Source organism: Lepidochelys kempii, chromosome 2 (assembly GCF_965140265.1).
Source record: "Lepidochelys kempii isolate rLepKem1 chromosome 2, rLepKem1.hap2, whole genome shotgun sequence".
Taxonomy (NCBI): Eukaryota; Metazoa; Chordata; order Testudines; family Cheloniidae; genus Lepidochelys; species Lepidochelys kempii.
Window position 1 is genome coordinate 82,977,575 of NC_133257.1, and position 27,130 is coordinate 83,004,704.

Consider the following 27,130-nt stretch of genomic DNA (forward strand, 5'->3'; position numbering starts at 1 on the left):
TTATTCACTGAGCTCCTGGTAACTGACCTCAGCAGAAACAATCACTGACATTTTTAGCTACATAATACATGGACTGTGATGGTATGGTGGGTGAGCAAAAGGGAAGAGCTGGGATAAAGGTTAATGTGTAATTCATATGGGAACAACACAAGACAATGTGGGAGAGGTGGTAATATAAGGTACAAAAGCTGAGAGCATAAGGATTAGTTTAAAAAACCAATCCTTTCTTTACTTCCCCTTCTGAGCATGTTTGAGATTGTAAATTCTTGGGAGGTGGCAGTTCACTGTGGGTGACGATAGCAGTGTTTTCCTGCACTGGAAATGTAGCCAGCGTGAGCTGGGTAAAAAAAGCCCTATGCCCAAATGGGGATAGTGACAGTTGGTACTTTAAAGAGTTTCTAATGTTTGGGGGGGAGGTTAAACTGTAACTGTTTTACAGAGTGATATATTCTTAGTTTTAAGCTGTTTTAATGGTGCTTGCTTTCCAAAGGAATATCTGAGTGTGTAAAACTAGCTACTAGCAAGTATAAATTGGGCAACTTGTCCCACCCCATTTGGAAAATTCATCTTGCAACTCTATGTGGTAGTAATGACCACAAAACTTTTCTGGTGTGATTTTATGTAGAACACTGTCCTCCTGAGGACTAACTTGAGACTCACCCTGAATAAATTAAAAATATAGTGACCCACTGCTTTCAATTGTAAAAATTAATGGAACTGTAACTACTTGAAAGTCCAAGCAAAGAATTCCTGTCTGGCACTAAGCTACATTACCCCTGTCAGAAGGAATAGTCAGTCTTCTGAAACAGGTCCTGTCCCGGCCCACAGCAAACTTTTACTCCTCCATGCTGAAGGTGCTGGTTAACGCTGTTTAGATTTTCAAAGAAGGTAATTTTAGAGTACAGGAACTACAACAAATGGCTTAACTGAATCAACGTCCCCATATCCTACCAGTTTTAGCACTATGCAACACAATCACTACCAAGCCTGAAAGATTATGGCATTTTTGGAAGAGAGTGCTCTGCTCAGATACTGTAAGTTATTGACGGCACAACAGCTCAATAGCCGTGAATTTAAGATTATATTAAAAAGGTAGTCTAACAGGGACATCTTGTAGTCAAAATTTAAATACCCATCCTGTTACGCAACAAATCTAAAGAAAATGCAGTCTCTTGAATGGCAATTTAATATGTTCATCAAATTTAATGAAAGCACATCATAAACATATTGTAACCACAACTGCAGACAAGTTCAGTTAATAAACAATAAAATGTGAGGTAGACGGACTAGTGAAGCTAAATTCACCATGTTTTGGTTAAGAAAATTTTACACTAAGAAAGCAACATTTTAACCCCCTTCCAAAAGTCACAAAAAGCAATTGCATAAATTACAGCAAGATGCATCTGAATATGATTTTCATTCAAATCTTAGTTTACATTCAGTATTAACCTGTGAACTGTCAATCATGTCCAGATTTCACATTTCAACAGGTAAAATATTATGCTGGCCTATTTAATACATTCATAAGAATGGCCTTGATGATGAGGCTTAAAACCAAAACAGAACAGTTGTACTCTTGATGTCAAAGTATGGTCTCCTTCTCATCTCTTCAAGGACTATGAGCTATAGTTTACTTAAAAGAATCCAGGGTCAGTCTGCTTGAAAAGATTTATAGTGATAGAGTCTTCAAAAGAAAGTGTTGCCAAAAACCTTCCCTCTCCCCTGGAGAATAAAGTGTTATAGAAACCAATTGCTTGTTTGATAATGGAAGGCAGATACACTAGCTTTCTGATTTAGTTCTCAACCATCAGGACAATTTCGCACCACTTTACCACAGGGCTAAATAATCATCAAAATAGTCTTAGCACCTGGAATTTTAAGAACTTAGTGCAAACATCAAGTACACAAACATAAAGGAACCCACTTGCGAACATTTTAAATCCTCTGACTTACAGAATACCGGTAACGTTTCTAAAATTTTGACCCCAAACTAAAATTCAAAAGTTATTCCAGCAGCCTTGAGCCCATCAAACCAGAAGTATTGAAATGCATTCAGGTGTAACAAAAAGCTTCAGAGTATACCTGCGTAGCCCCACACCTGCTAAATTAAAATGAAGATATATTTTAAAACATAAGGCTGTATGAAGGACAATTAAACAATTTAAATCTAGAGAAAAAGAAAAGGGTTGTTCATTTGAAATATGTTACATTGACATCCTCACAGTTGAGCTACATTAAAATCAACAGATCTGCAAACCATTATTTTCCTTTTTAGCTTCAGTCTAATATATTATGTTTTTCATTATCTGTAAACATTCGTCTTTTCACAAGGTAAAAAAGCTGCTTGATTAACACTTTGTTCAAAATGCAGTTTTGGCAGGCCCTTCTCAGGTGACTTGCAGGTCACATATAAAGGATGTGTTAAGAACTTCATAAAAACACAATGCAGGGAATATTATTGATTTTTACCAGCTTGCAAAGGAGGTTGCATTTTTTTTTTTCCAACGAAGGAGGTGGAGAGAGGAGAATGTGTGGGGGAAGGGTCTCTTTTATAAAATACGGAAATCTCAATTGAGTAACCAATATAAAACCGTGAATACTTCTAAAAATGTTAACTGCACTAGTAAGACTGGTGAACACCTCTAACCCTGAAACCAAGTGCTTGTGCACCAGGTTAATTCTATAACAGAACAGCAATTATTTTAAGAGAACACAGTAATGTGTTTTAAACCAGAACAACGCATAATCACTACAGCCCGTATTTACAAAAGTTTAATATTCAAAATGAAAGGACCAACCTGTTCTAGGTACTGTATTTAAACAGACCTTTTTGATTATGGGCAGATTCTCTTGGGATTGATTCAAGCTCACTTGTGAAGCGATTTTCAGTGGGCTACGGAAAAGCCCCAAACCATTGTGCCTCACCCCATTTTAGCTCACTTTAGATATATCAAATTCAGTTCATAGCGGCTGCCACATTCTTGAACGTTGTCTTTCTACTTTATGATTCACTTCTGGGCAGGGTACCTAAGTTTTCAAAAGCAGCAGCAACAACAAAAATCTCACCTCAGGACTCTACGCACTATTGCAGGTGAATGAGGAAGGATACTTGGAGCAAACTGCATTCAATCAAACCTACACTTAAAGTTTTTGATGTACAAGTAAATTGTACCCGCTAAAAGGTGATGTTTCACAATTTTTAAAACCTTTGACGGCTATAACAATCTGAAGTCATTTTGCTGGTGGTTAACTGCTCTAACTGAAGGGACAGTGTGCATAAGAAATCTTTTTCTCTTCTTTATGCTGGCCAGCCAGTTACTCTTTAATTGCGGAGCAGAATTTTTGTTAAAGAGAGTGAAAGAATGTTACTAGGAGAACCTGCGTGCTCCATGCCTGCCAAGCATTTACTGATTTGTTCAGGTTTAAGTAGTAAACTTCTAACTCCTGTGGAAATTTTGCCAAAGACACAGTTTCAATACATATACAATTACAAGTTTTAAAGTAACACTGCACAGAGAGAGAACAAGACTACTTTTAATACAAATATCTAAGTTACTTTGTAATTTCAAACCCCTGAGTATTACTGTACCAAAGTACAGATCTGAAGAGAAACGGAGGAGTTTCCTCAGCATATTATCTTCAATGGTGTGAGTCTGGTGTTATGCATTCAGGCTAGTGGATGCTGAAGTTAGTTTCGTCCCCTAGCTTAGCATAGTACAAAAAAACCCAAGAGAACTCTTCATCAACCAAAATATGTCCTCCTCCCACATCACAGGAGACAGGTGGTAGGCTGTGGTGTTAGTTTCATTTACTGTGACTAACGTGGAATTCACTTGAATCCAAGCTCCTGTAATCATAACTGAAGTGATAAACATATGCCTAAAAACAAAGCCTACTTCAGAATTTTGGGGAATCCTTTAGAGTAGACTAGATAAATATTGGTTGCACTTTGCTCCACAGTGATTGTACTTTGGTTGTTTCTTCTCTTCATTCCCCCCCCTTCCCCCAAAAGCCAACCAAACAAAAAAACCTCTCAAGTTCTCTTCTTTTCCTTTGTTATTTGATCTCCTATTAAGTTTATATGTGGCGTCCAGTGAGAAAATAGAGTGGTTTGTCGTCAATGCAGTTGGCAGTCTGAAACTCATCTCGGAGACGAAACTGCCACTCGTCTTCCAGCTCTAAACGGACTATTGTTTGACGTAAAGAGCTTCTGTCTTGGCAGATGACACACAAGGTGGCACCTTAAATTAAAAACAAGATACAGCTTTAGATAACATGTAAGACTTCAATTTTTTGCCTCATTTCCAAAAAGACAAAAACAATAAAAACTACTACTTAGAGGCCTTCCCCACACAAAACCGTCATAAGCTCCCAAGTGTCCGTTAAGGTGTCTGACATGAACAGAGTACCCAGTATGATCAGTCTCAGATATGGAAAGTAAGCCCTGAGAGAGTGGACAAACATCTCTACAAAAATGACTGAAAAGAATACAGGTGTGTGTGAACAGTGGGAAGAAACTATTGCAAAATGTGTTTGACATTCAGCAGTCTCAAGTGAAATAGGGATTTGGGAGGAGGGGGGAAAGAAGTCTCTCTCTCTCTACAGTCCAAGCCTGAAATCATGCACAAGATGTCTGACAAAGCCACTTCAAATGAATGAGGATTCATGGCAGGACTAAGGGGGCATTATTTATTTATTTATATTGCAGATGCTCCTAGGGCACTAGACAGGGCTCAGAGCCCCACTGTGCATATATCTACACTGCAGAAAATGGTAACTAGGTTATCTAACTTGGGTTAAAATAGCAGTGAAGACATGGCAATTTGGCATTTAACCTGTTAGCAGTTAAAGCCTACAAGGGAACCTGGGGTTGAACTTGAGTTGCTGTGTTGGGGTGTCTTCACTGCTATTTTAACTCAAGTTAAGAACTTTTTTTTCTTTTGCAATGTAACTATATACCCTGTGCTAGGCCCCTTACAAACGTGAGTCCATGACTCAGCAAAGGTTTCCACTCATGCAAGTGTGGGTCACCCATTCATCCACTCCATAGTCAGAACTCCTGGGATTTGCTTCCTCCCTCACCCCACTCAAAAAATTAAAGTATGCCCTTTTCTAAGTGGCTGGGCCTGTATACAACCTGGCAATGATTTTAGAATAGTGGACAATTTGCTGATGTAAATATGGGTTATGATGATTAACCTGGACTTTCAAAAAGCCTTTCCTAAAGTCCCACACAAAAGGCTGTTAAGGAAACTAAATAGTCATGTGCTGAGAGGCAAAGTACTGTCACGGATTAAGTAATGACTAAGAGAAAGACAATAGATTAGGAACAAATGTTTTATTTTTGAAATAGCAAGAGGCTAACAAGGGGATGCCCCAAGATTGGTGCTGTTTGATATTGTTTCTTGTCATGCCCATGACATGGTAGATGCTATCCAGCCTTAGCAAAAACAAACACACACCACATGACTGCCATTCTTAAAGAAAAGTCACAAAATGTGCAGACGATGCAAAATTACTGAGGTGAATCAACAATAGAGAAACCTGTTAGGAACTTCAGAGGAGACTAAACAAAGCTAGGTGCAGTGGCAGCATGATGAGAGAGGAAATTCAATGCTGACAAAAGCAAATTTAACCTACTTATACACATTACTGGGTTCTGAGTTAAACTGTGATCACTCAGGAAGAGAGACCTGCATGTCATTGTGGACAGGTCAATAAAGATCACTGCTTAAAAATACAAAAAAAAAATAAAAAAAATCAGGATATAAAAGAACGGGACAGGAAATAATACTTTGAGGGGTAAAGCTGCATGCTAAGTATCCTTTTTGTGCTCAAATCTAGGAGGCACAATCCAGCCACTGAAAATATACCATATGAATTGATGGTACACCTCACCTGTAATCCTGTGGTTCAGTTCTGGTCTCACAGGAATATAGCAGAAATAGAAGGTATGCAGAGAGTAGGCAATGAAAATGTTTAAAGGCATGGAAAGACATCCAAATGAGGAGAGACTGAAAAGAGTGGGACTGTTTAGAAATGAATAAAATGAGGTACTTAAAATAATGAATTTTATTGGGGGGGGGAGGAGTCAAACCCTCCTTGTCACTCTCTCTCATAACCCAAGAACAAGTGCACATTCAATGAAACTGAAAGGCAATACATTAATAACTGATGAAAGGAAATACTTTTCTACATAATGCACATTTAGCCCTCAGAACTCATTGCTGCAAGATATCACTGAGGCCAACAGGTTAGAAAAGTGAGACTTTCTATGGACATCATCATCATCCACAATTGCATTAGACCAGGTTTTTTCCCCCCCTCTTTTACACAAAATTAGTAGTAAAACCCCTCAGTATTGGGGCATAAGACAACCACTAACAGAGGGAGGAAGAAACTTCCTCAATGAGCAGGTTACTCTGTTATTGTTCACTGCAGGATTTCTTGCACCTTATTCAGAGCACTGGATATTCACTATCATCAAAGGCAGTTTTGGAATGGATGAACTGCTTGTCCCATCCATTATGGCAATGTCTATGTTCTGAACTCTATTTCCAAATCATATGTTAGTGCTGCATGCTGCACTGACTGAATTCCACATATACCATACCTATTTCCATTTGATGCCACTGTTAATGCTATTTATCAAGGCTTTTCTTCACTATAGCCTTGCTATTAAGATGGTGGGAGCTCTACACAAATCGAAAGAGCAAACAGAACGCATTCCTTGTTGGAGCAACACGAGCACTGATTATGAAGATGGAGAAATGTAGGGATTCATTTCTTCCTCTATATTTCATTTTGCTTGTGAGCCATTACTTTGTACTGAATGCAACAGGAGAAATTATTACCTTTCAGGAATTTGAACTTCTTAAGAAGGTCTGCACCTACGAAAGAGTCACAGAGATACAACAGGAGTCCACTGAAATACACCCCCTCACAGTTGACATTGATGGAGTGTGGGCGGGAGCTGACATAGCAGATTGCCACCTGAAACCAAAAAGCAAAACAGAAAATATGTTTTGTTTTAAGAAAACACCCCAGAGGGACCTAATATGGAGGTTGAACATAAAATAACTACAAGAGGCCAGAGTTATTTGATGTGAGTTTAAAAAAACAAAAATATCCACAAACTTGGATACAGTTTGCACATTTGGGGGTTCTATTAGGCAATCTTCCTGACTGAAGTCTAATTACAGTCACAGAAAGTCCTTAGCTCATTTGTTACCTTTTCAAGTTCCTAGCCAGAAAATCTCTGCTGTGAATCTTACTCATTCTCTCCTTTTAATCCCTTCCCTTTACTAAAAAAGCTTTATACGGTAATAGGATTTTTCTGTATTTTAATTCAAAAGATTCATCTGCAATGCAAATAAAATGGTGCATAGACTAGCACTGGCATTCAATCCTAGGTGGGATGATCTTCTGATACTAAATCTTCTGATGGGATGATTTCCAGAAGAAAAGTGATGCCTGCAGCTAAGGTGAGATTAAAAACTATTGCATCAGACTCATCTGAACACTAGCAAATAGATTCACCCTCCTGAATGGGCCCACTGTAGTCTAATTTAACCCCATGCTTCTCCATTACTTTGTTGACTTGATCTAAACCTCTGTGGTCTGTGCTTGTGTAATAATCATACAGTGATTGTAATATCATTTCATTTGTTCCAATGACATGGCATTTGAAGTATATCCTATTAAGAAGGAAAATGCAAAGGTGGTGTAGAGAGGGGTACATTAAAGAGGAGGATAATTACACCGTGCTTTGTTGGAGTGAGCAATCAGGCTAGTGCAGCAGTGTAATATCAGAAACTAGCTAAGCAAGAACAAAGTTGCAACAAATGTGAATCAGAAACACATGACAAAAAGTAGTAAAGATTTGGGGGATGCATGTCTTAAAAAGTATATGGATGAATATCAGGGTCTGTATAGATAGCTAAATGGCAAACAGGCACCCAAGAATAAGGGCTTTCACTACAGACAAATTCTTACATTATTATATGTGATAGATTACAAAAAGATTAAGGATGACTATCTTAACCTAATAACAAAAGCTGGGGGAGGGAGGGAGGGAGGGAGAGAAGAGGGATGACATGAACACTCAGTGAGCACAAAATCCAGATACTGAGAACAAAAATCAATCAAGAAACGAAAGGACACGAAGAGAAGAAACACTTCGATAGCCTCTACACCAGGGATTCTCAAACTTTTGTACTGGTGACCCCTTTCACATAGCAAGCCTCTGCGTGCAACCCCCCCACCTATAAATTAAAAACACTTTTTAATATTTTAACACCATTATAGATGCTGGAGGCAAAGTGGGGTTTAGGGTGGAGGCTGATAGCTTGCGACCCCCCATGACCCCCTGAGGGGTCCCCACCCCCAGTTTGAGAACCCCTGCGCTACATCAATGCTAGGAGCCAGGGTAATAAACAAAAGGAGCTGGAATTGCTCACTTATTAGCATAAATTCAATCTAGTTGGTATTATTTAAACTTGGTGGGATGATTCCTATGATTGGAATGTTAAAATCAATGGTTCTAACCTATTTAGGGAGTATCAAGTGGGCAAATGGGAATACAGTGTGGCACTATCAAAAATGGTATTACCTGTTTCCAAGTCACTGATAACTCGGAAGAACATGATCTTGAATGCTTATGGATCAATATCCTAACAGGCAAAGCATAAGACGGGACATTAGTTGCCTCAAACCACCAAATCACACTAGGGAACAGGATGTCTGCTCCATTACACACCTATCTATAATGTGTATGGAAAAAAACTGTGTGATCATGGGAACTTCAATTTGAGTATTATATGCTGGACTTTCTAAACATTATGGATGAGAATCTCATAACTCAAAAAGTGTTGCATCCAACACGAGGAAATTCTATATTAGGCCTTGTCTTGACAGATGAAGAGGATCTGATCACAGAACTAAAAATTAATGGCAGCTTAGGTACAAGTGATCATGACTTAATCACATTTATATTGTGCAAACAGAATAAAGTCCAGACCAGTGATCTATATATACTTGGTACTTTGAAAGGGCCAGTTTCACAAAGCTGAACACAATTATGAGCCAAATCAGCTGAGAGAAAGAATTTATTCAGAAAAATGTGAAATGATAATTGGGACTTGTTTAAGAACAAGTTACTAGAAGCCCAAAAAGCCACAATCCCACAATTGAGGAGAAACAGCTGTACTGTTTAAAAAACAGACCTAGCTTACGGGGAAGTGAAGGCCGCTGTTAAAAATAAATATATATATATATATATGAAAGAAAGGGAAAGTTGATAGTAATGAATATAAACCAGAATCTAGGAATTGTAGAAAATTGATAGGGGAAGCAAACAGACATAAGCAGAAATCTATGGCCAGCAGAATTATGGACAATAAGATTGTTTAAAGTATATCAGGAACATAAAGAATCTTAACAATGGTATGAGTCTACTACTAGATGGGAATGGTAAAATCATCAATAATAATGCAGAAAAGGCAGAAGTGTTCAATAAATACTTCTATTCTGTCTTTGGGATAAAAGAGATGATGTAGTCATATCATATAACAACACTCTTCCCATTTCACTAGTATCTCAGGAAGATGCTAAACAGTATCTACTAAAGTTAAACATTGTTAAATCATGAGATCAAGATAACTTGCATCCAAAAGTTTTACAAAATCTGTCTGAGGAGCTTGCTGGACTGCTAATAATGGTTTTCAATGAGTCTTGGAACATCAGGGAAATTCCAGAAGACTAGAAGAAAGTTAATGTTGTGCCAATATGTAAAGAGGGTAAATGGGATGACTCAGATAATTATAGAACTGTCAGACTGACATCATTCCCAGGCAAGATAACAGAGTGGCTCATATGGGACTTGATTAATAAAGAATTAAAGGAGAGTAATCCAATTAATGCCAATCAACATGGGTTTATGGAAAATATATCCTGTCAAATTAACTTGATTTTTTTTTATGAGATCACAGGTTTGTTGATAAAGGTAATAGTGTTAATGTAATATATTTAGAGTTCTGTAAGTCATTTGACTTGGTACTACATGACATTTTGGAAAAAAAATTATAATATAAAATTATAGTGGCGCACATTAAATGAATTAAAAACTGGATAACTGATAGGTCTCAAATGTATTGTACATGTAAACAGGGAATCATCATTGACCGGGTGTGTTTCTAGTGGGGTCCTGGAGGGATTGGTTCTTGGCCCTAAACCAGCGTTTCTCAAACCGGGGTCCACAGATTGCTGGGGGTCTGTGAGAGTACTCCAGGAAGTCCGTGGGCCCCACTGATCAACTCCTCCCCCTCTCTCCCAGCACCTCCTGCACGCAGGGGAAAAAATGGTTACTTACCATCTTGTAACTCTTGTTCTTCGACATGTGTCACTCATGTCAATTCCAATAGGTGTGTGTGCGCGCGTGCCACGTGCACGGTCGTTGGAAGGTTCTACCCTCGCGGTACCCATCGGGTCAGCTATGGAGCCCCCTGGAGTGGCACCTTCATGGCGGTGTATATGGTCCCCTGCCGACTCGCCACCTGCTCAGTTCCTTCTTGTCGGAATACTCCGACATAGGGGAGGCGGGCGGGATTTGGAATGGATATGAGCAACACATCTCGAAGAACAACAGTAATGAGATAGTAACCATTTTTTCGTCTTCAAATGCTTGCTCATGTCCATTCCAAGAGGTGACTCCCAAGCAGTTTCTATGGAGGAAGGGTCGGAGTTCACCAAGTTGCTGACTGAGGTACTGCCCTGCTGAAGGCCACATCATCTCTCGCTTGTTGAGTGATGGCATAGTGCAGCATGAAGGTGTGGATGGAAGACCATGTTGTTGCCTTGCATATGTCCTGAATAGGGACTGGCGTATGGAATGCGGGGAAGAAGCCTGCACTCTTGTGGAGTGCGCCATCAGTGTCAGGGCTGGAATCTTAGCCAAGTCATAGCACGTTCTGATTCAGGATGCGATCCACAACGAAATGCATGGAGATGAGATGGAAAGCCCTTTCATCCTTTCAGCGATTGCAATAAAGAGTTGTGGTGACTTACGAAATGGCTGTGTGCGTTCAATGGAGAAGGCTAGGGCATGCCTGACATCCAGAGAATGGAGTACTTGCTATCTGTTGCTGGCATGAGGTTTAGGAAAGAATACCACTAGAAATAATGGAAGTGGGAGACTTTACATGGAAGTGGGAGACTACCTTGGGTAGGAACTCTGGGTGAGGGCATAGCTGCACCTTGTCTTTATAAAGACCCATGTAGGGGGGCTCGGAAGTCAGCGCTCTGAGTTCAGAGACTCATCTGGCTGAGGTTATGGCCACCGGAAAAAAACACCTTCTAGGACAGGTAGCATATGGGGCAGGTTGCCATGGGCTCAAAGGGGGACCGCATAAGTCTGGAGAGAACCAGGTTGAGATCCCACTGGGGAACGGGCTGCCACATCTGCGGATAAAGCCTATCCAAGCCCTTGAGAAAATGACCAACCATGGGATGTCCAAAGACCGACCTACCCACCACAGCTAGGTGGAAGGCCAAGATGGCAGCCAGGTGCACCTTAAAAGATGATACTGCCAACCCCTGTTGTTTCAGGTAGAGAAGGTAGTCTAGCACAACGGGAATAGGGGCTTGCTGAAATATGTTTCTGTAGGGACGAAATGGAGAAATGCTTCCACTTTGCCAGGTATGTTGTGCGAGTGGAGGGTTTCCTGCTCCCCAGTAGGACTTCCCTAACAGGTCCCGAGCACTGCAGTTCAAGCTAGTTGAGCCATGGAGTTTCCACACCATGAGGTGGAGGGACTCCAGGTTGGGGTGCTGTAGTTGACTGTGGTCCTGTGTGATGAGGTCCGGGAGCATAGGAAGGGCTACTGGCCTGTCCACTGATAGGTTCAGCAGCGTGGTGAACCAGTGCTGTTGGGGCGACGCTGGTGCTATGAGGATCACTGAAGCCCTGTCCTGCCGAACCTTGAGGAGGACCTTGTGTATGAGGGGGAAAGGCGGGAACGCATATAGCAGGTGACCCGTCCACAGTAGGTGAAAAGCATCCGCTCTGGAGCCTTGGCTGTGGTTCTGAAAGGAGCTGAACAGCTGACACTTTCTGTTGCTCTGTGTCATGAACAGGTCCACGTAGGGATAGCCCCACCTCTGGAAGATCGAAAGGGCAATGCCCGCTCTGAGTGACCACTCGTGAGTACTGAACGAGTGGCTGAGGTGGTCCGCTAGTTAGTTCTCTGCTCCCAGCAGATATGAGGCCTGTAGCTGGATGGAGCGTGCGACACAGAAGTCCCACAGTTGGAGAGCTTCCAGGCACAGGGGAGAGGAGCGAGCATCACCCTGTTTGTTTATATAGAACATCACTGTGGTGTTGTCCATCATCACTGAGACACACTTGCCCTGAAGATGGGCCTGGAACGTCTGGCAAGCCAGTCGAATGGCTCTCAGCTCCCTGACGTTGATATGCAACGATAGTTCTAGTGACCACAGGCCTTGAGTTCTGATACTGCCCAAGTGTATTCCCCAGCCCATCTCTGATGTGTCCATGACCAGCAACAGTGAGGGCTGAGGCTTAGCAAAGGGTACTCCAGCACAGACCACCCAAGGTTGTAGCCACCAGCTTAGGGGACTTGAGAATCGGGGTGGGAGGGTAACGAGTCTGTCCAGAGGGTCCCGGCTGGGTCTGTATACCCTCGCCAACCAAGCCTGGAGGGGGCAAAGGAGCAATCTGGTGTGTTGTACTATGTACGTGCAGGCCACCATATGTCCCAGAGCTTCATGCAGTTTCTGGCTGTAATTTTAAGGAAACTGGCAGAGGCTCTCTGATGCTTTGGAACCGGGACTTCGGCAGGGAAGCTCTCGCTCGAGTGGAGTCCAGGAGAGCCCCAATAAATTCTATTTTTTGGGTTGGGGCTAGGGTAGACTTGGGCCTGTTCAGAATGAGCCCTAGCCTCCTGAAAGTGGCATGTGCCAATGCCACGTGCTCTTGCAATTGTACTCAAGAATTGCCCCTGATGAGCCAGTCATCCAGGTACGGAAAAACCTGTACCCTGCCTTCGCTGAGGAAGGCTGCTACAACTGCTATGCACTTTGTGAACACACAAGGGGCCATTGAAAGCCCGAACGGGAGCACAGTGAACTGATAGTGTTGGCTGCTGACCACAACACTCAGGAATCATCTGTGCACTGGAATAATTCATAATGGAAGTACACATCCTTGAGGTCAAGGGCAGCATACCAGTCCCCCAGATCCAGAGAAGGAATGATAGTGGCCAGAGAGATCATATGAAACTTCAATTTTCTTATAAATATGTTGAGGTTTCGCAGATCCAGGATAGGCCTGAGCCCCTCTTTGGCCTTAGGGATGAGGAAATATTGGGAACAGAATCCCCTGCCCCTGAAGTCCTGAGGAACCTCCTATATCACCCCTGTAGAAAGAGTTGCTCGTGAGGGGTCTCTGAATAGGGACAGGGAAGGTGCGTGGTAGAGCACAGAACTGGATAGAATATCCCACCCCCACCATGCTCAGGACCCAGCGATCTGAAGTAATCTGGGCCTAGGCATGGGAGAAGTGGGACAGACGATTCACAAAGGGAGGGAAAGGATCTGAGACTTGGGCTGGTGCTCCGTCCTTGGGCGCACTTTCAAAAGTTTGGCTTTGAGCCGAGGGACTGCTTGGAGGAGCCCTGGCCGGAGAAGGACTGTAGAGGACGCTTTCTGTTGTTTCTGCCCCTCCGTTGACTATTGGGTCTTAGTCCTCCACAACCTCCACAGTTTACATGTTGAGGTTCTGGGCCACCCTCCTAAGAAGGCCCTGGTGGGCTTTTACGTCCATTGCCGGGAGGGATGTAGTAGTGCCAGCTACTGCCTCGTCTGTTGAGGAAGAAGATGAGGCTCGAGGTGGGACAGGGTCTTTCTGCTCCTCTGGTTCCCTGGTGACATGCTCAGGGACATCCACCCCTGCTGCGACTGGGAGCTGCAGGCGTTAGTGGCTCTGACAATGCACCCGATCCGGGATGCCCAGGGTGTGGACCCCGAGGTGGGTCCTCAGGAGCCCTGGAAGTGTCGGGGGCGACCAACATTGCGGGGCGGGGGGAGAGGGGCACCACAGGCAACGGAAACTACTGATGCCGCCCTGGAACTATGCCCTTGAGCCTGGTGATAGGTCCAAGGTGTCCAAAAGGGCCATTGTGCTTGGCCCTGCCACTGGGGTGGCCAGGATACCATTGGTACTGAGGGATTCTCCGCTCTATGGTGCGAAGACCAGTGCCGGGATCTTGAGTGGTACTGGCTGTGTCAGGACACAAATGACTCCACCTCTGACTCAGAGGAATAGTCCAAGCCCGACCAGGGAGGAGTGGACCCCGAGAATGCTGGGAAGCGGTACCGAGGCGATGGGGAACGGCGCCGCATCATGGTGCTCTTGCCCTTGTGCCACATAGGTGGTGCCGCCGTCGGTGCCCCACGTGGTGTCTGCACCTGAACCAGTGCCTGGGAATGCAAAGTGGAGGACTGTGCCATCATGGCCATCAAGTTCCATGCTGCCTCGGAAGCATCTGGTGTGGAGGGAAGGTCCAGGTCCTCCTCCAACACCTTCCGGACTGGGGAGTCCACCGACACCAGACTCGATGGACCTCCTCTCGAGGCCGGAGTCGACCGTGTCAGGACTGATTTGGTGTCCCAGCATGGGACGCACCATACTGGTGTCCTGTGTGCTTTTCTTGGTGGAGGAACGGTCCCCTCTCTGCCTTTTTCTTTTTATGCAGCCCCAGGGATTGTGATGGGTGTTGCACTGATAAGCCTGCCTTCCGCACCAGGGACCAGTGCCCATGCTCCTTATGCAAGTCCTTCCTTGGTGCCCCTCACCGAGGCTGGTGCTGCCTCTTGTGCCAGTTGAGGCAGGAGAGCGGACTCCATTAAAAGGAATTTCAAATGATAGTCTCTCTGTCTTTTGGTTCTGGGCTTGAAGCCTCTGCAAATACTACATCTGTCCTGCAAATATCCCTCTCCCAGGCACTTCAGACAAGCAGCGTGTGGATCCCCTTTGGGCATAGGCTTACCAGACCTATCACATGGCTTGAACCCCTGAGGCTGCAGCATGCCCCAGGTGGGGAAAATCTTAGCTGAGGGAGGGGGAACCTCCCAACTTAAACTTAATCGTTCTCATAGTAGTTAGTGAGTGAGTAACAACTATGTACAGGAAAAAAACACTAGGAAAGCACTTGCTAAAGCAAGAGACAAGTTGTTCCAATGACGATCACTGGCGGTAACAAGGAATTGAGCAGGCGGTGGGTCAGCAGGGGACTATCTACATCGCCATGAGGGCGCCACTTCAGAGGGCTCCACAGCCGACCCAATGGGTACTGCTAGGATAAAACCTTCTGACGATCATGCACGTGGCATGCGCACACACCTACTGGAATATACATGAGCAAGCACTCGAAGAAGAACAGCTGTTCAGCGACATGCAGGAGGCACTGGGAGGGAGGGGGAGAAGCGGGGATGGGATGCACTCGGGGGAGGGAGTGGAAAGAGGCAGGGAAGAGGAGGGGCAGGAATAGAGTGGGGGCAGGAAGGGGGGACGGGGCCTGGGGTTGAACTGGGGGTCTGCAAAAAATTTTAAATCAAAATGGGGGTCCTTGGGTTGTTAAAGTTTGAGAACCACTGCCCTAAACTATTTACATTTTTATCAATGACCTGGAAAAAAAAGTCATCACTGATAATGTTTGCAGTTGACATAAAAACTGGGGGAGTGGTAAATAATAAAGAGAGTTGATACAGAGCAATTTGGATTATTTGGTCAGCTGGGCACAAGCAAACAATGTGTGTTTTAATGTGGCTAAATGTATATATCTAGGAACAGGGAATGTAGGCCATACCTACATGATGGGGGGGCGGGGGGGAGAGGGACTCTATCCTGGGAAGCAGTGACTGAAAAAGATTTGGGGTCATAGTGGATAATCAGCTGTACATGAGCTCCCAGCGTGATGCTCTGGTCAAAAAGGCTAATACAATCCTTGGATGCATTAACAGGGGAATCTCGAATAGAAGTAGAGAGGTTATTTCACCTCTGTATTTGGCATTGTCGTGACCATTGCTGGAATACTGTGTCTACTTCTGGTGCCCACAATTCAAGAAAGACGTTGATAAACTGGAGAGGGTTCAGAGAAGAGCCACAAGAACGATTAATGGATTAGAAATCCTCCCTTATAGTGGTAGACTCAAGGAACTCCATCTATTTTGCTCAACAACGAGAAGGTTAAGGGATATCTTGATTACAGTCTCTAAGTACCTACATGGGAAACACATATTTAAAAATGGACTCTTCAGTCTAGCAGAGAAAGGTACATGTTCCAATGGCTGGAAGCTGAAGCTAGACAAATTCGGACTGTAAATGAGGCATACATTTTTAATAGTGAGAGTAATTAACCACTGGAACAATTTGCCAAAGGCTGCAGTGGATTCTCCATCACTGAAAACTTTTAAATCAAGGCTGGACTTTAAAAAATAAAATAAAATAAATAATGCTCTAGGAATTATTTTGGGGAAATTCTATGGCCTCTCTTATACAGGAGGTCACTCTAGATTATCACAACGGTCCCTTCTGGCCTTGAAATTTCTTAATCTATTAGCACAGTATGGATCTTCGGACCCCACACTCCCAATTTTCCAGGCAACATAAGAGGTTTGCTGCTACTCCTTCTAAGCTAATAGAATTAGCCCTTTAGTTTGAGTAATAGAGAGTCATGGTTTTAAATCAAAGTCCTGGGTTCAATACCCACCCCGATGATTGTAAGGAGTCATCATACAAAAAGAAAGTTTTAAAAAATTAGAAGTAAGAAATACAACAATTTGTATTTGCTAGAGAGCCCATTTCCCCCTAGAATTATTTTGTACCTCAGGTCCAATGTTCAGGTAGCAGTCAATGGCCAGTACAGGGTTCTTGAAGTTATGGATGGCCTTTGGAAAGAGTTTGTATGTTGCATGCTGAAGGAATTTCTCCAGAAGGAACTGAGCTGGGGCTGCCAGCAGTGTGTGTTCACTGTCTGGGGCACAGACATACTGAAGAGGTATTATTGGGGCCACGCTCTCTGATACCTACAATGAAAATGATGGAACCTCTTTCAGTCAACACTCTGTAGGTTGTATCTTCACTGAATGTACAGTTTGCCTTCTTGTGGCTATGTTACTGTAATTCCCACTTGGTAAATAAGCTGCAAAACCCTAGAACATGCAACCCAGTGGTACCACATGGAAATAGCAGAAACTGTGATTTTTTTGTTCTTTGATTGTTAAGCACGTTTGTGAATATCTCAATGCATAAGGACAGAAAATAAAAATACAAATAATTTAAATTCAAAAGCAACACTATTTACTACAATGCCCCTCATTCACCCTACACCACCCACACAACCTCATAGATTCAACTCTCCCCTTATGGCCCATTAGGCAAAAGACTTTATATACAGAATGTCACACAGTACAATTAGTCAACTAGTTCCAACTCTGTTGGATGCACAGAGAATAATTAGCCACTACCCCCTAAGCATTCAAATCTGGGGGGAGTTAGCGTCAGTGTCCCATCTGATCTGAACTACAGGACTAGGTATGAACAGTAGCAAGAGAGAGTTTAAAGGAGTCAGGAAACCAGACCAAGATAGGATTTCAAGATTCAAACCAAACACCTTGAATTATACCTCATCTGAAAGCTGATACAGTTCATCGAGCACAGGTAAAACGAACTGTGCATGAAACACCATTTAGTAGCAAGCAGCACATTCTGCAATAGCCAGAGTCTGCAGGTGGATTTCCAGAGTACTTTGAAATTTCAAAGCCTGTGTAATATGTTTCTTCTTATCAACAACAGCAATGACTGAAGATCACCATAAACCACTAGAGACTGGAAATGACTACATATATTTATCTATCCCACATGAATTTAGAAAACCTTTAATCTTGAGTTTAGAAAAATTTATCCACTTCGGATTAGAATTTAGATTTGAGAGTTCCTAATTCAAGCCTTACTCAGCCAAAGAAATCCATGAATTAACTAGTAATTATTTAATCAGCTTTCAAATTCCAGTTTGTTCTTGGTGTCTCCATTATAATGGAGGAGTTGTGACAGACTCCCAGGATTACTGCTAGTGATAGAGAAATTATTAATATTTATTACTACTTGCATTGAGATAGTACATAGCAGGTCCAGCCATAGCACTAGACGCTGTTCAAACACAGAACAGACTTTCTCTGACACACTAAGTAAACATCCAAATCTTGACCTTCATGGAAACAATGGCAAAGTACCAGTTTTGTCTCCTGCACATAGCTCGTTTTCAAACATGCAAAACTCACCATGATTTTTGGTTTAATGGCAAAGTCCTTTTGCCCTCCCACCTGGATGTGTTTCTTCATGAGACTGAAGTTGTTAAAGCGGCAGATGAGAAGGCCACTGCTATTTGTTCTCAGGTTAAAATCTACATCTTCACAGAAGTACCTAGATATTAAACACAGATTCACTAAAATGATTGTAAAAAGAAAAGGAGTACTTGTGGCACCTTAGAGACTAACCAATTTATTTGAGCATAAGCTTTCGTGAGCTACAGCTCACTTGACTGTGAGGTTAGGAATAAGGGAAGTGTTGGTCACTATGGCATTAGGAAACTTCACAGTCTTTCACTGGATCACATAATTCCATTGTATAATTTCAGCATGCGACATTTCCTCTAGCATTATACTTGTAGGGGTGATTTAACTTTCTAATTCCAATCTCTTCATGGAGTGCTGAGTGAAAAAATGTCCTGCAATGAAACATACCTAACAAATTACAGCACGACAGTTTGTGTATAACACGACAGGCCCCTGTATTTCATAGCTGTGTGCTGCTTGCTGTAACAGCAAGGGAACATACTGTATATTTTAAAAGCCAAATAAATCTTAGGCACAGGGTTACTTGGACAAAAATCAGGAAAGGGACTCTTCCTGTTAAGATTGGTTATTTCTTTGCCAATCAGTTAGCAACCAAGATTTTCCAGTATTATGAAGCATGGCTAGTGTAGCTCTCAGATCACTGGGAAATCCTGATTGGCCAGTGAGGTTTGTTTTCATACAGGTTTGATGTTCCATTCTAGCACTTGTTAAAGAAAAACTGTACCCCAAAACTGGAATGATTTATAATGAATTAATTTATCCCTGGGGTGGAGGAGAGAAAGGAGTGTTCTCTGTTATGGTACAAGAGGAGCAGCTGACCAAGGTTGTGAACGTTTGTGAACATTCTTCCTATTCTCCATTGTGATGTGCCCTTGCATAGTGCTGGTGCAATTCAATAGGACTTAGCATTGCGCGCAGGGAAAGAAAAACAGTCAGTGCATGGAATCTAGATGCAGGGCTTCCACCTCCCCACCAGGTGCTGTTTTTATACCACGTAAGGACTCATCTGAGTGGAGACTGGAAAAATGGAGTCAGGATAGTGAGCACCAGGGTTAAGATGGAAAGACAGACAGTGGGTGGGTGGGTGACGAAGGAGAGAAAAGGCCAGATTGAAGCTACAGGAGTTTTAAAAAAAAAACCACACACAGAGAAGACCTAAAATATAAGAGAGAACCAAGAAGAAATCAGAAAAGGAGAGGCAGAAAATCCATCCTGCGAGGGACAGCACCTTTTGTCAGTCACAGGAAGCTCTGCTTCCAGAAAGAAGAAGAAGAAAAGAGACCGGGAAAACACTGAAGGTATTTGAGACAAAATACATGAAGGGAGGACGGCTGTTGTATTTCTTATGGCGCTAAATTGCTTCCAGATTTTATTTGTCATTGTTTTACAGAGAAAACCTCTGCTCTCTCGCCTTTATTTCTCACTTTCCATCAGTGTTTGGAATTAAAAACCTATAGCAAATTCACTTGCTCACGATCTCTTACCTTCAGTCAGGTAAGCTGCGCTTCCCTACAGATTCCTGCCACTTGCCGATGCATTTCTGGAAGCAGAGGTGCTGTCCCTTGCAGGATGGATTTTCTGCCTCTCCTTTTCTGATTTCTTCTTGGTTCTCTCTTGTATTTTAGGTCTTCTCTGTGTGTGGTTTTTTTTTAAAACTCCTGTAGCTTCAATCTGGCCTTTTCTCTCCTTCGTCACCCACCCACCCACTGTCTGTCTTTCCATCTTAACCCTGGTGCTCACTATCCTGACTCCATTTTTCCAGTCTTCACTCAGATGAGTCCTTACGTGGTATAAAAACAGCACCTGGTGGGGAGGTGGAAGCCCTGCATCTAGATTCCATGCACTGACTGTTTTTCTTTCCCTGCGCGCAATGCTAAGTCCTATTGAATTGCACCAGCACTATGCAAGGGCACATCACAATGGAGAATAGGAAGAATGTTCACAAACGTTCACAACCTTGGTCAGCTGCTCCTCTTGTACCATAACAGAGAACACTCCTTTCTCTCCTCCACCCCAGGGATAAATTAATTCATTATAAATCATTCCAGTTTTGGGGTACAGTTTTTCTTTAACAAGTGCTAGAATGGAACATCAAACCTGTATGAAAACAAACCTCACTGGCCAATCAGGATTTCCCAGTGATCTGAGAGCTACACTAGCCATGCTTCATAATACTGGAAAATCTTGGTTGCTAACTGATTGGCAAAGAAATAACCAATCTTAACAGGAAGAGTCCCTTTCCTGATTTTTGTCCAAGTAACCCTGTGCCTAAGATTTATTTGGCTTTTAAAATATACAGTATGTTCCCTTGCTGTTACAGCAAGCAGCACACAGCTATGAAATACAGGGGCCTGTCGTGTTATACACAAACTGTCGTGCTGTAATTTGTTAGGTATGTTTCATTGCAGGACATTTTTTCACTCAGCACTCCATGAAGAGATTGGAATTAGAAAGTTAAATCACCCCTACAGGTATAATGCTAGAGGAAATGTCCCATACTGAAATTATACAATGGAATTATGTGATCCAGTGAAAGACTGTGAAGTTTCCTAATGCCATAGTGACCAACACTTCCCTTATTCCTAACCCCACAGTCAATGAATAGGTGCTGATAACAAACAGAGAACTGGGAGATAAAAGAACTCCTGCAATACCACACCCAATATGCACACCCATTACAGTGCAGTAGCTTTGCAGCTGTGGGTTACCATGATGTTATCAGAACTGCTTGATATGTTTCTTTTAGCCTTTTAATACAGACTCTCTTTCTGGGTGACCACTCTTTCACAATGTAGTAGTAGGTTTGTGCATGGATGTTTTGTGATGGCAACATAACACTGTTACTCATAATCTGTATTTTTAGATTTTTGTGGTTTTATTTCTTGAAATCACATACGACTGGTTTTTGTTAAAATCATATACAAAACATCCATTTGTTCCCTATGCATGCTTCTTTTTTGTATGCAGTTCCTATGTCATAGAGAGAAGGGGGGCTAACCCTCACTTTGAACAGCTCATTTTGATGCAACACGAATGTGACATCAGAAGTAACTCAACCAATCATACAGTTGACTTTAGTTTGTTTGGATACTGCAGTCTTATTACAATGCTGAGCACATCATTCTGTGTTTTTTTTAAAGTAGTATTTTGTGGCCATGACCTCACAGCCATGAAAGTACCACTCTCTGTTTTTACTATGGCTATGAAACATGACTATTAGCTGGCAGGGAGATTTTTTACTGTATTTGTTAAATCACTTTTGCATACCTGTTTAGATCATATTGCACGTTCTGAGTCAGGTCTACGTTGAGCAGTATGAAGTCATGCACATGGCACCTGGAGAATGGAGGTTTTGATCCCCTGGAATTCAACTTGCTGTTCCATTTCTGAATACCCAGTATTGCATAATGAACAATTTTTGGTGTGGCTTCAATGTGCTGTAGAACACTCTTCAAAGACACATTCTTACTGGTACTCCCTGGCTCCATGGACTGGCTATGAAATGTAATCATGTATCACATATGTGTTTTAGATCTCTGCTACTATATTATTGTGCAATGTTTAGATAAGGATCCTTTTTTGCTAGGTGCTGTACAAATACATAATTGTATATTCATGCACACACATAGAAGGAACATTTACATTATTATAAATAGCTAATGTAAGTGCCACCCTCACCTCTACCCCTCAATCCAGTCATTGTAAGCATACAGACTTTCCAAGAGTGGTGGGTATTACTGGTGAGATATATGGAGAGGCAGAAGGAAGTAGCTTTATGAATCAATTCAGGAAAGGCATTTCCTAAATAAAGTGCAGTGTGGGAGAAGGTAAAAAGAATCGAGTGGCATGGCATAATGCCTTCTAGAAAATTAAGACTCCCAAATAAAGAATTTTAATTGAGAAACAAAAAACCCCCAGAATAGTCAAGCCGATAAAAAACAAACAACCAAAATGTTCTTTCCCACTGGCAAGTCAAGTGATAGAAAGGCTTAGGTAAACTCTATGTCAAAAACTGATCCGTTTTACAAGAGAGCAGAGAAAGTGATCGAGTCAATCACAACACTAGCTAATGGACAGAAAACACTAATTGAGATGAAATAATTGGAGATAAAATGTCTGCAAAATGACATGCAACTGTTAATTGTGAAGCTATCTGAAATGTCATGCACACAACAGTAACAGCTTTGAATCATTACTTATGTCTACACTGCAATCGGAGGTGTGCCTGCAGCATCTGTAGACATTCCTGAGCTAACTTTAACCTGCTTAGCTCAAATAACAATCGCTGCGGCACCTGGATTAGCTGCTTGAGTACCTGCCCAGCAGTCCTGGGTGGGTTTGTACAGCACTTCACTGCTATTATCTGAGCTAGCTAGACCACAACTAATTCGGGCATGTCTACATATGCTGCAGTCACATCTCTGATGGCAGTGTAGACATATCCTAAGTGATAAGCAGAGTATAATTTTTAAATTCTGCTTTGACTATTTTAAGCAGCCATTTCTTTTATTTATCACCAATTGCTAGAGATGGGTGCAAGCTACAAAGTGTGCATTCAGATTGGAATACTGCAAAAGTTTGGGGTGGGCTGTGGCTTTGGCTGGGACCCATCTGACTGTTCCATTGTTCGTGAAAAGTTAATTTACCTGGACTGTTCTTGGACACTGTGAATGTTCCATAAGACACAAGAGTCATCCATGACAACAATGAACGGCCAGACACACTGACGTTTGACTCCTAGTTCTTCCAAGCGGTTTCTCTCTAGTTCTAGATTGTGGTAGGAAAGTTCCTTAATAAGGAATCTGGCAGCACCTGGGAGAATACATGGCACAGAACAACTTCTGTAGGACACTAATGAGAACTTTACTGCAGCTACTGTTTTCATGCAAAAAAAGATATAATATTAAAAAAGAAAGCCACCAATATTATACAGCACAGCACCTTGAAAGTTACAAGGTCAGAAACACATCTTAGCATGTGTACATTTTCAAATGAATTTACCAATCCAGGCCCACCTAGGAGGGGTAAGTGGCATCTTCAAATATTATTTATCAGTTTGGCACTGCATAATCTACAGAAAGAAAGATTATATGCTCTTTGGGATAGGGACTATGTAAAAGACAGATATAGGGAAGGTAGAACACACTGGAAAACCAGAGAGGATGATTTAGTGTTGTTGATTTTTCTATTTTTATTACACATGTGGACATCAAGAAAAATGGGGCATTTTAAGAGTACTTAGAACCAAGAGAGGATAGTGGCTTGACCATAGGCGGCGCATGAGTCTTCCGTTTGGGAAGGCTTACGCATGAGCGCTGGAAGCTCCCTAGAATTGGGGGGCCACTGGAGACCGGACCGTGGCCCTGCCCCCACTCTACCTCTTCCCCTGATGCCCCGCCCTTGCGCTACCTCTTCCCACCCCCTGCTTCACCCCCTCCCCAATGCCCCCTGCCCACTGCTCGCTCCTCTCTGCTTCTTCCTCCAAGCTCCCCCCACCCATTGCTCACTGCTCTGTGCCCCCAGCACCTGCTCCTCTGTGCCTCTTCCCCCGAGGCCTGCCCGCTCCTCTCCATGGTGCGCCTCAGGGCACGAGGCAGAACAGGGGCGGAGTCACAGTCCGGGCACCGGTGGGCCTCTACTTCTAGGGAGCTTCACTTCTAGTGCTCCAAAGGCAGGGGGCCAGCGAGTCTCCACAGGGAGGTGACCCACATCGCATCCATGGCATTTGCCCACCTGCATGGCCAGCCTCTTTTTGGGTAGCCTCCCCCAGCCTCTTATACACACCCCCATGGACTTCACCTTGTGTGAGTTGAGGGAACTCAATCCCTTGTGGGAAGAGTTTAACCTCGAATAGGATTGGACCCAAAGTTCAACTATAATTGACCCTCCTGAACCTACAGCTGCAGTTTCATCTTGTTAAATAGCGACATCACTTGTAAAGTGACTGGACTAGGCATTCAGGCTGCAGTGCTGAAAAGATGAATGCAATTTGCCTACAAATCAGCAGTTCTCTAACTGTGATTTCAAAAGCTATTGATTAATAGGAAACTGAATCACTGGTGGAACAGGAGCTGCTGGCAGGTTAAGAATGACCATGTAAGAAGGCAACCGGACAGAGGGTTCTGTGGAGTATGGAGGGAATATGACGGAACAGCAGGGAAATGTGCAGGGGCAACGAAAAAAAACAGGCCACAGGAAAAAATATAAAGACATAGGTTGAGAAAGGGCCCAGGGAGCACAGAAGCAAGTGCCAGGAGCAAACAGAGAGAGGAGAACAGAGAAGGGTGTGACTGGGGAGAGAAGAAATGAAGAGCAGAAGCAGATAGCTAGATTAACTGTGTTCAAAAAGGATAAAACAATTATCACATTAAAGGGAGTTAAAAGATATTAAATACTGCACTAATATCCCTTTCTAAACAATCATATGTACGTGACTACTGTAGTTATCACGTTTTATGCGATCATGACCAGGAGAGGCAGGTGTTCAGGGCCAGTGCAACGATGTTTCGCGCCCTAGGCGAAACTTCCACCTTGCGCCCGCGCCCCCTGCCCCAAGCCCTGTAGCGGCTCCCCGAGGCGCCCCCCCCGCGGCAGCTCCCTGCCGCCGCCCCTCCCCTCTCCTCTCCCTCGGCCCAGAGAGCCGTGCGGCAACTCCCCACCGCCCCCTCCCTCTCCTGGGCCCGGGGAGCCATGCGGCAGCTCCCCACCCCAGCTCACCTCTGCTCTGACTCCTCCCCAAGCAGGCTGCCGCCACTCCATTTCTCCCGCCTCCCAGGCTTGCGGCACCAATCAGCTGTTTGGCGCCACAAGCCTGGGAGGGAGAGAAGCAGAGCGGGGCAGCGTGCTCAGGGGAGGAGGCGGAGCAGAGGTGAGCTGGGGCGGGAAGTGGTTCCCTTGCACAGCGCTGCCGCCCCCCCCCCCGTTACTTGCTCCAGGCAGCCCTCCCCATGCCCCCCCTACCCCAGCTCACCTCCACTCCACTGCCTCTCCAGAGCACACTTTTGGCCGCCCCCAACCACTTGGCGCCCTAGGCGACCACCTAGTTCGCCTAGTTGTTGCACCTACCCTGCAGGTGTTGAGCTCTGAGTTAGAGAAATCCTGCTTTCAACGTAACACATCGTTAGTGCCTCTTACCAACTCCAGCATTGTTGAACATGCCTGGCAGGACCAGCATGATGTGGTTGGGCCAGTATTTACGGTACAGTGGCATTTCATACTCCTTGACCACTAGGAGGTGAAGGTGACTGATGCCTTCCATAGCATGATAAAGGTTCAAGAGGCCATGCTCATGGCGGCCACTTGAAGGAGTGAAGATAGGACTCTTTACTGCATTCAAATTCTGCTGAAAGATCAAACAGGAAATGGTTAAACTCTAGAAAGACCGTTCGGTCCTGATTGACTCTTTCCATCAGAAGAAACAGAATAGCTCAAGTAACATTTATTTTTATTATTATTTACACCTATGACATGCTAGTTGCTTTCTAGATAGTCAAGATGGGATGGTCCTTGCCCCAAGCAGCTCACAGTCTCAGGAGAGTCCAACACAAAGGTCACGAGAAGACATCAGACAAATAGGAATTTTTTTCAGACAAGCCAACTAGATTCATGGTAGGCAGCCAGAAGGAGGATGTAAGAGGCATACACCCACCTTGTCCGACACAAGAGGGAGACGCATGCTTTCCAGGTGCTTTCCCTGCTTGCTGAAGACAAAGTGGTTCTCCTTGGACTTGGGGATTATAAAATGAAGCTGAACCTCTTCTCCTAACATTGAGGAGGAGAACGTAAATGCATGCAGGGTGGAGTCAGTCATCTGTATTGAAGAGAACAACAGGAGAAAATGGTCAACGCACTAATCAGATAAAGAGGCCACACACCAACACAAACATGTGGCACAGCAATTTCAACTGCATTTTGAAATGATGGAAGCAGCTGGAAACAAATGGAAAATATATTTTCCGATGGAAACTGAAGGTGGCTTTGTTATAGTCACATTTTCCCCTTATCCAGCAGAATTAATTAGGTATGCAGCTTGTCAGTCTAATAATATAATCACCTTCCTGTGGCCCAATTGTGCTCCTGCTGAAGTCAGCGTTAGAAATTGCTCACAAATGTACACAGAGCACTGGAAAATGAGTCAGGAAACAACCTACCCTATCAAAGTCTGCCCAGGACATTCAAAAACATATACACACATACATATATGAGAGAGAGAGAGAGAGAGAGTGTGAATGGCACAGGCCTATAAATGCTTCTTATAAACATATACCCTACAGAACATGTTTCTATCACAAAATATGTAAAAGGCCAAGCTTTCAGAAAATCTTTGGGATTCACATTACACAGGTATGTAAAATAGATTACCTTTAAATTACTGCCAGTTTCACAATATGATGAAACTTCAGAAAATCACAACAGGTCAGTATTGTAAACACCCCAACAGAACACATTATAATTTATATACAATATATCCACATATTCCAAGCTAGTCAGGGTGCAGTCAAGGGAACCCTTCCTACCTTGTAATCAACTAAAAATAATGAACTACATCAGTCTGCTACAAGTTGTCTGAAAAGCAAAGGAGTAAACCTAAAAGCACTTTCTGCAGAAAAGGCTTGGTGAGCTTCTTCCATTTTAAATTATGCCTCCCTGTTTAGCAATTGATGGCTTTAACTCATTACTTAAACTGTTAGTCAGAACT

The 27,130-nt window shown here is 43.2% G+C and overlaps 1 protein-coding gene across 4 annotated transcripts in view; it reads right to left on the bottom strand.

Moving 5' to 3' along the window:
• Positions 1-1,183: 1,183 nt before the first annotated feature.
• The window catches only part of GREB1L (GREB1 like retinoic acid receptor coactivator), a 221,831-nt gene continuing 195,884 nt past the window's right edge, over positions 1,184-27,130 (bottom strand). For all 4 annotated transcript variants that reach the window (XM_073331425.1, XM_073331423.1, XM_073331426.1 and 1 more), the window contains 8 exons: positions 26,081-26,242; positions 25,567-25,774; positions 23,079-23,244; positions 21,700-21,927; positions 18,358-18,499; positions 16,903-17,103; positions 6,855-6,993; positions 1,184-4,241 (listed from right to left, as the gene is read on the bottom strand). In XM_073331425.1, the coding sequence (XP_073187526.1) occupies positions 4,078-4,241; positions 6,855-6,993; positions 16,903-17,103; positions 18,358-18,499; positions 21,700-21,927; positions 23,079-23,244; positions 25,567-25,774; positions 26,081-26,242 (1,410 nt within the window). In that variant the 3' untranslated portion in view covers positions 1,184-4,077. The remainder of the gene's footprint in view (positions 4,242-6,854; positions 6,994-16,902; positions 17,104-18,357; positions 18,500-21,699; positions 21,928-23,078; positions 23,245-25,566; positions 25,775-26,080; positions 26,243-27,130) is intronic.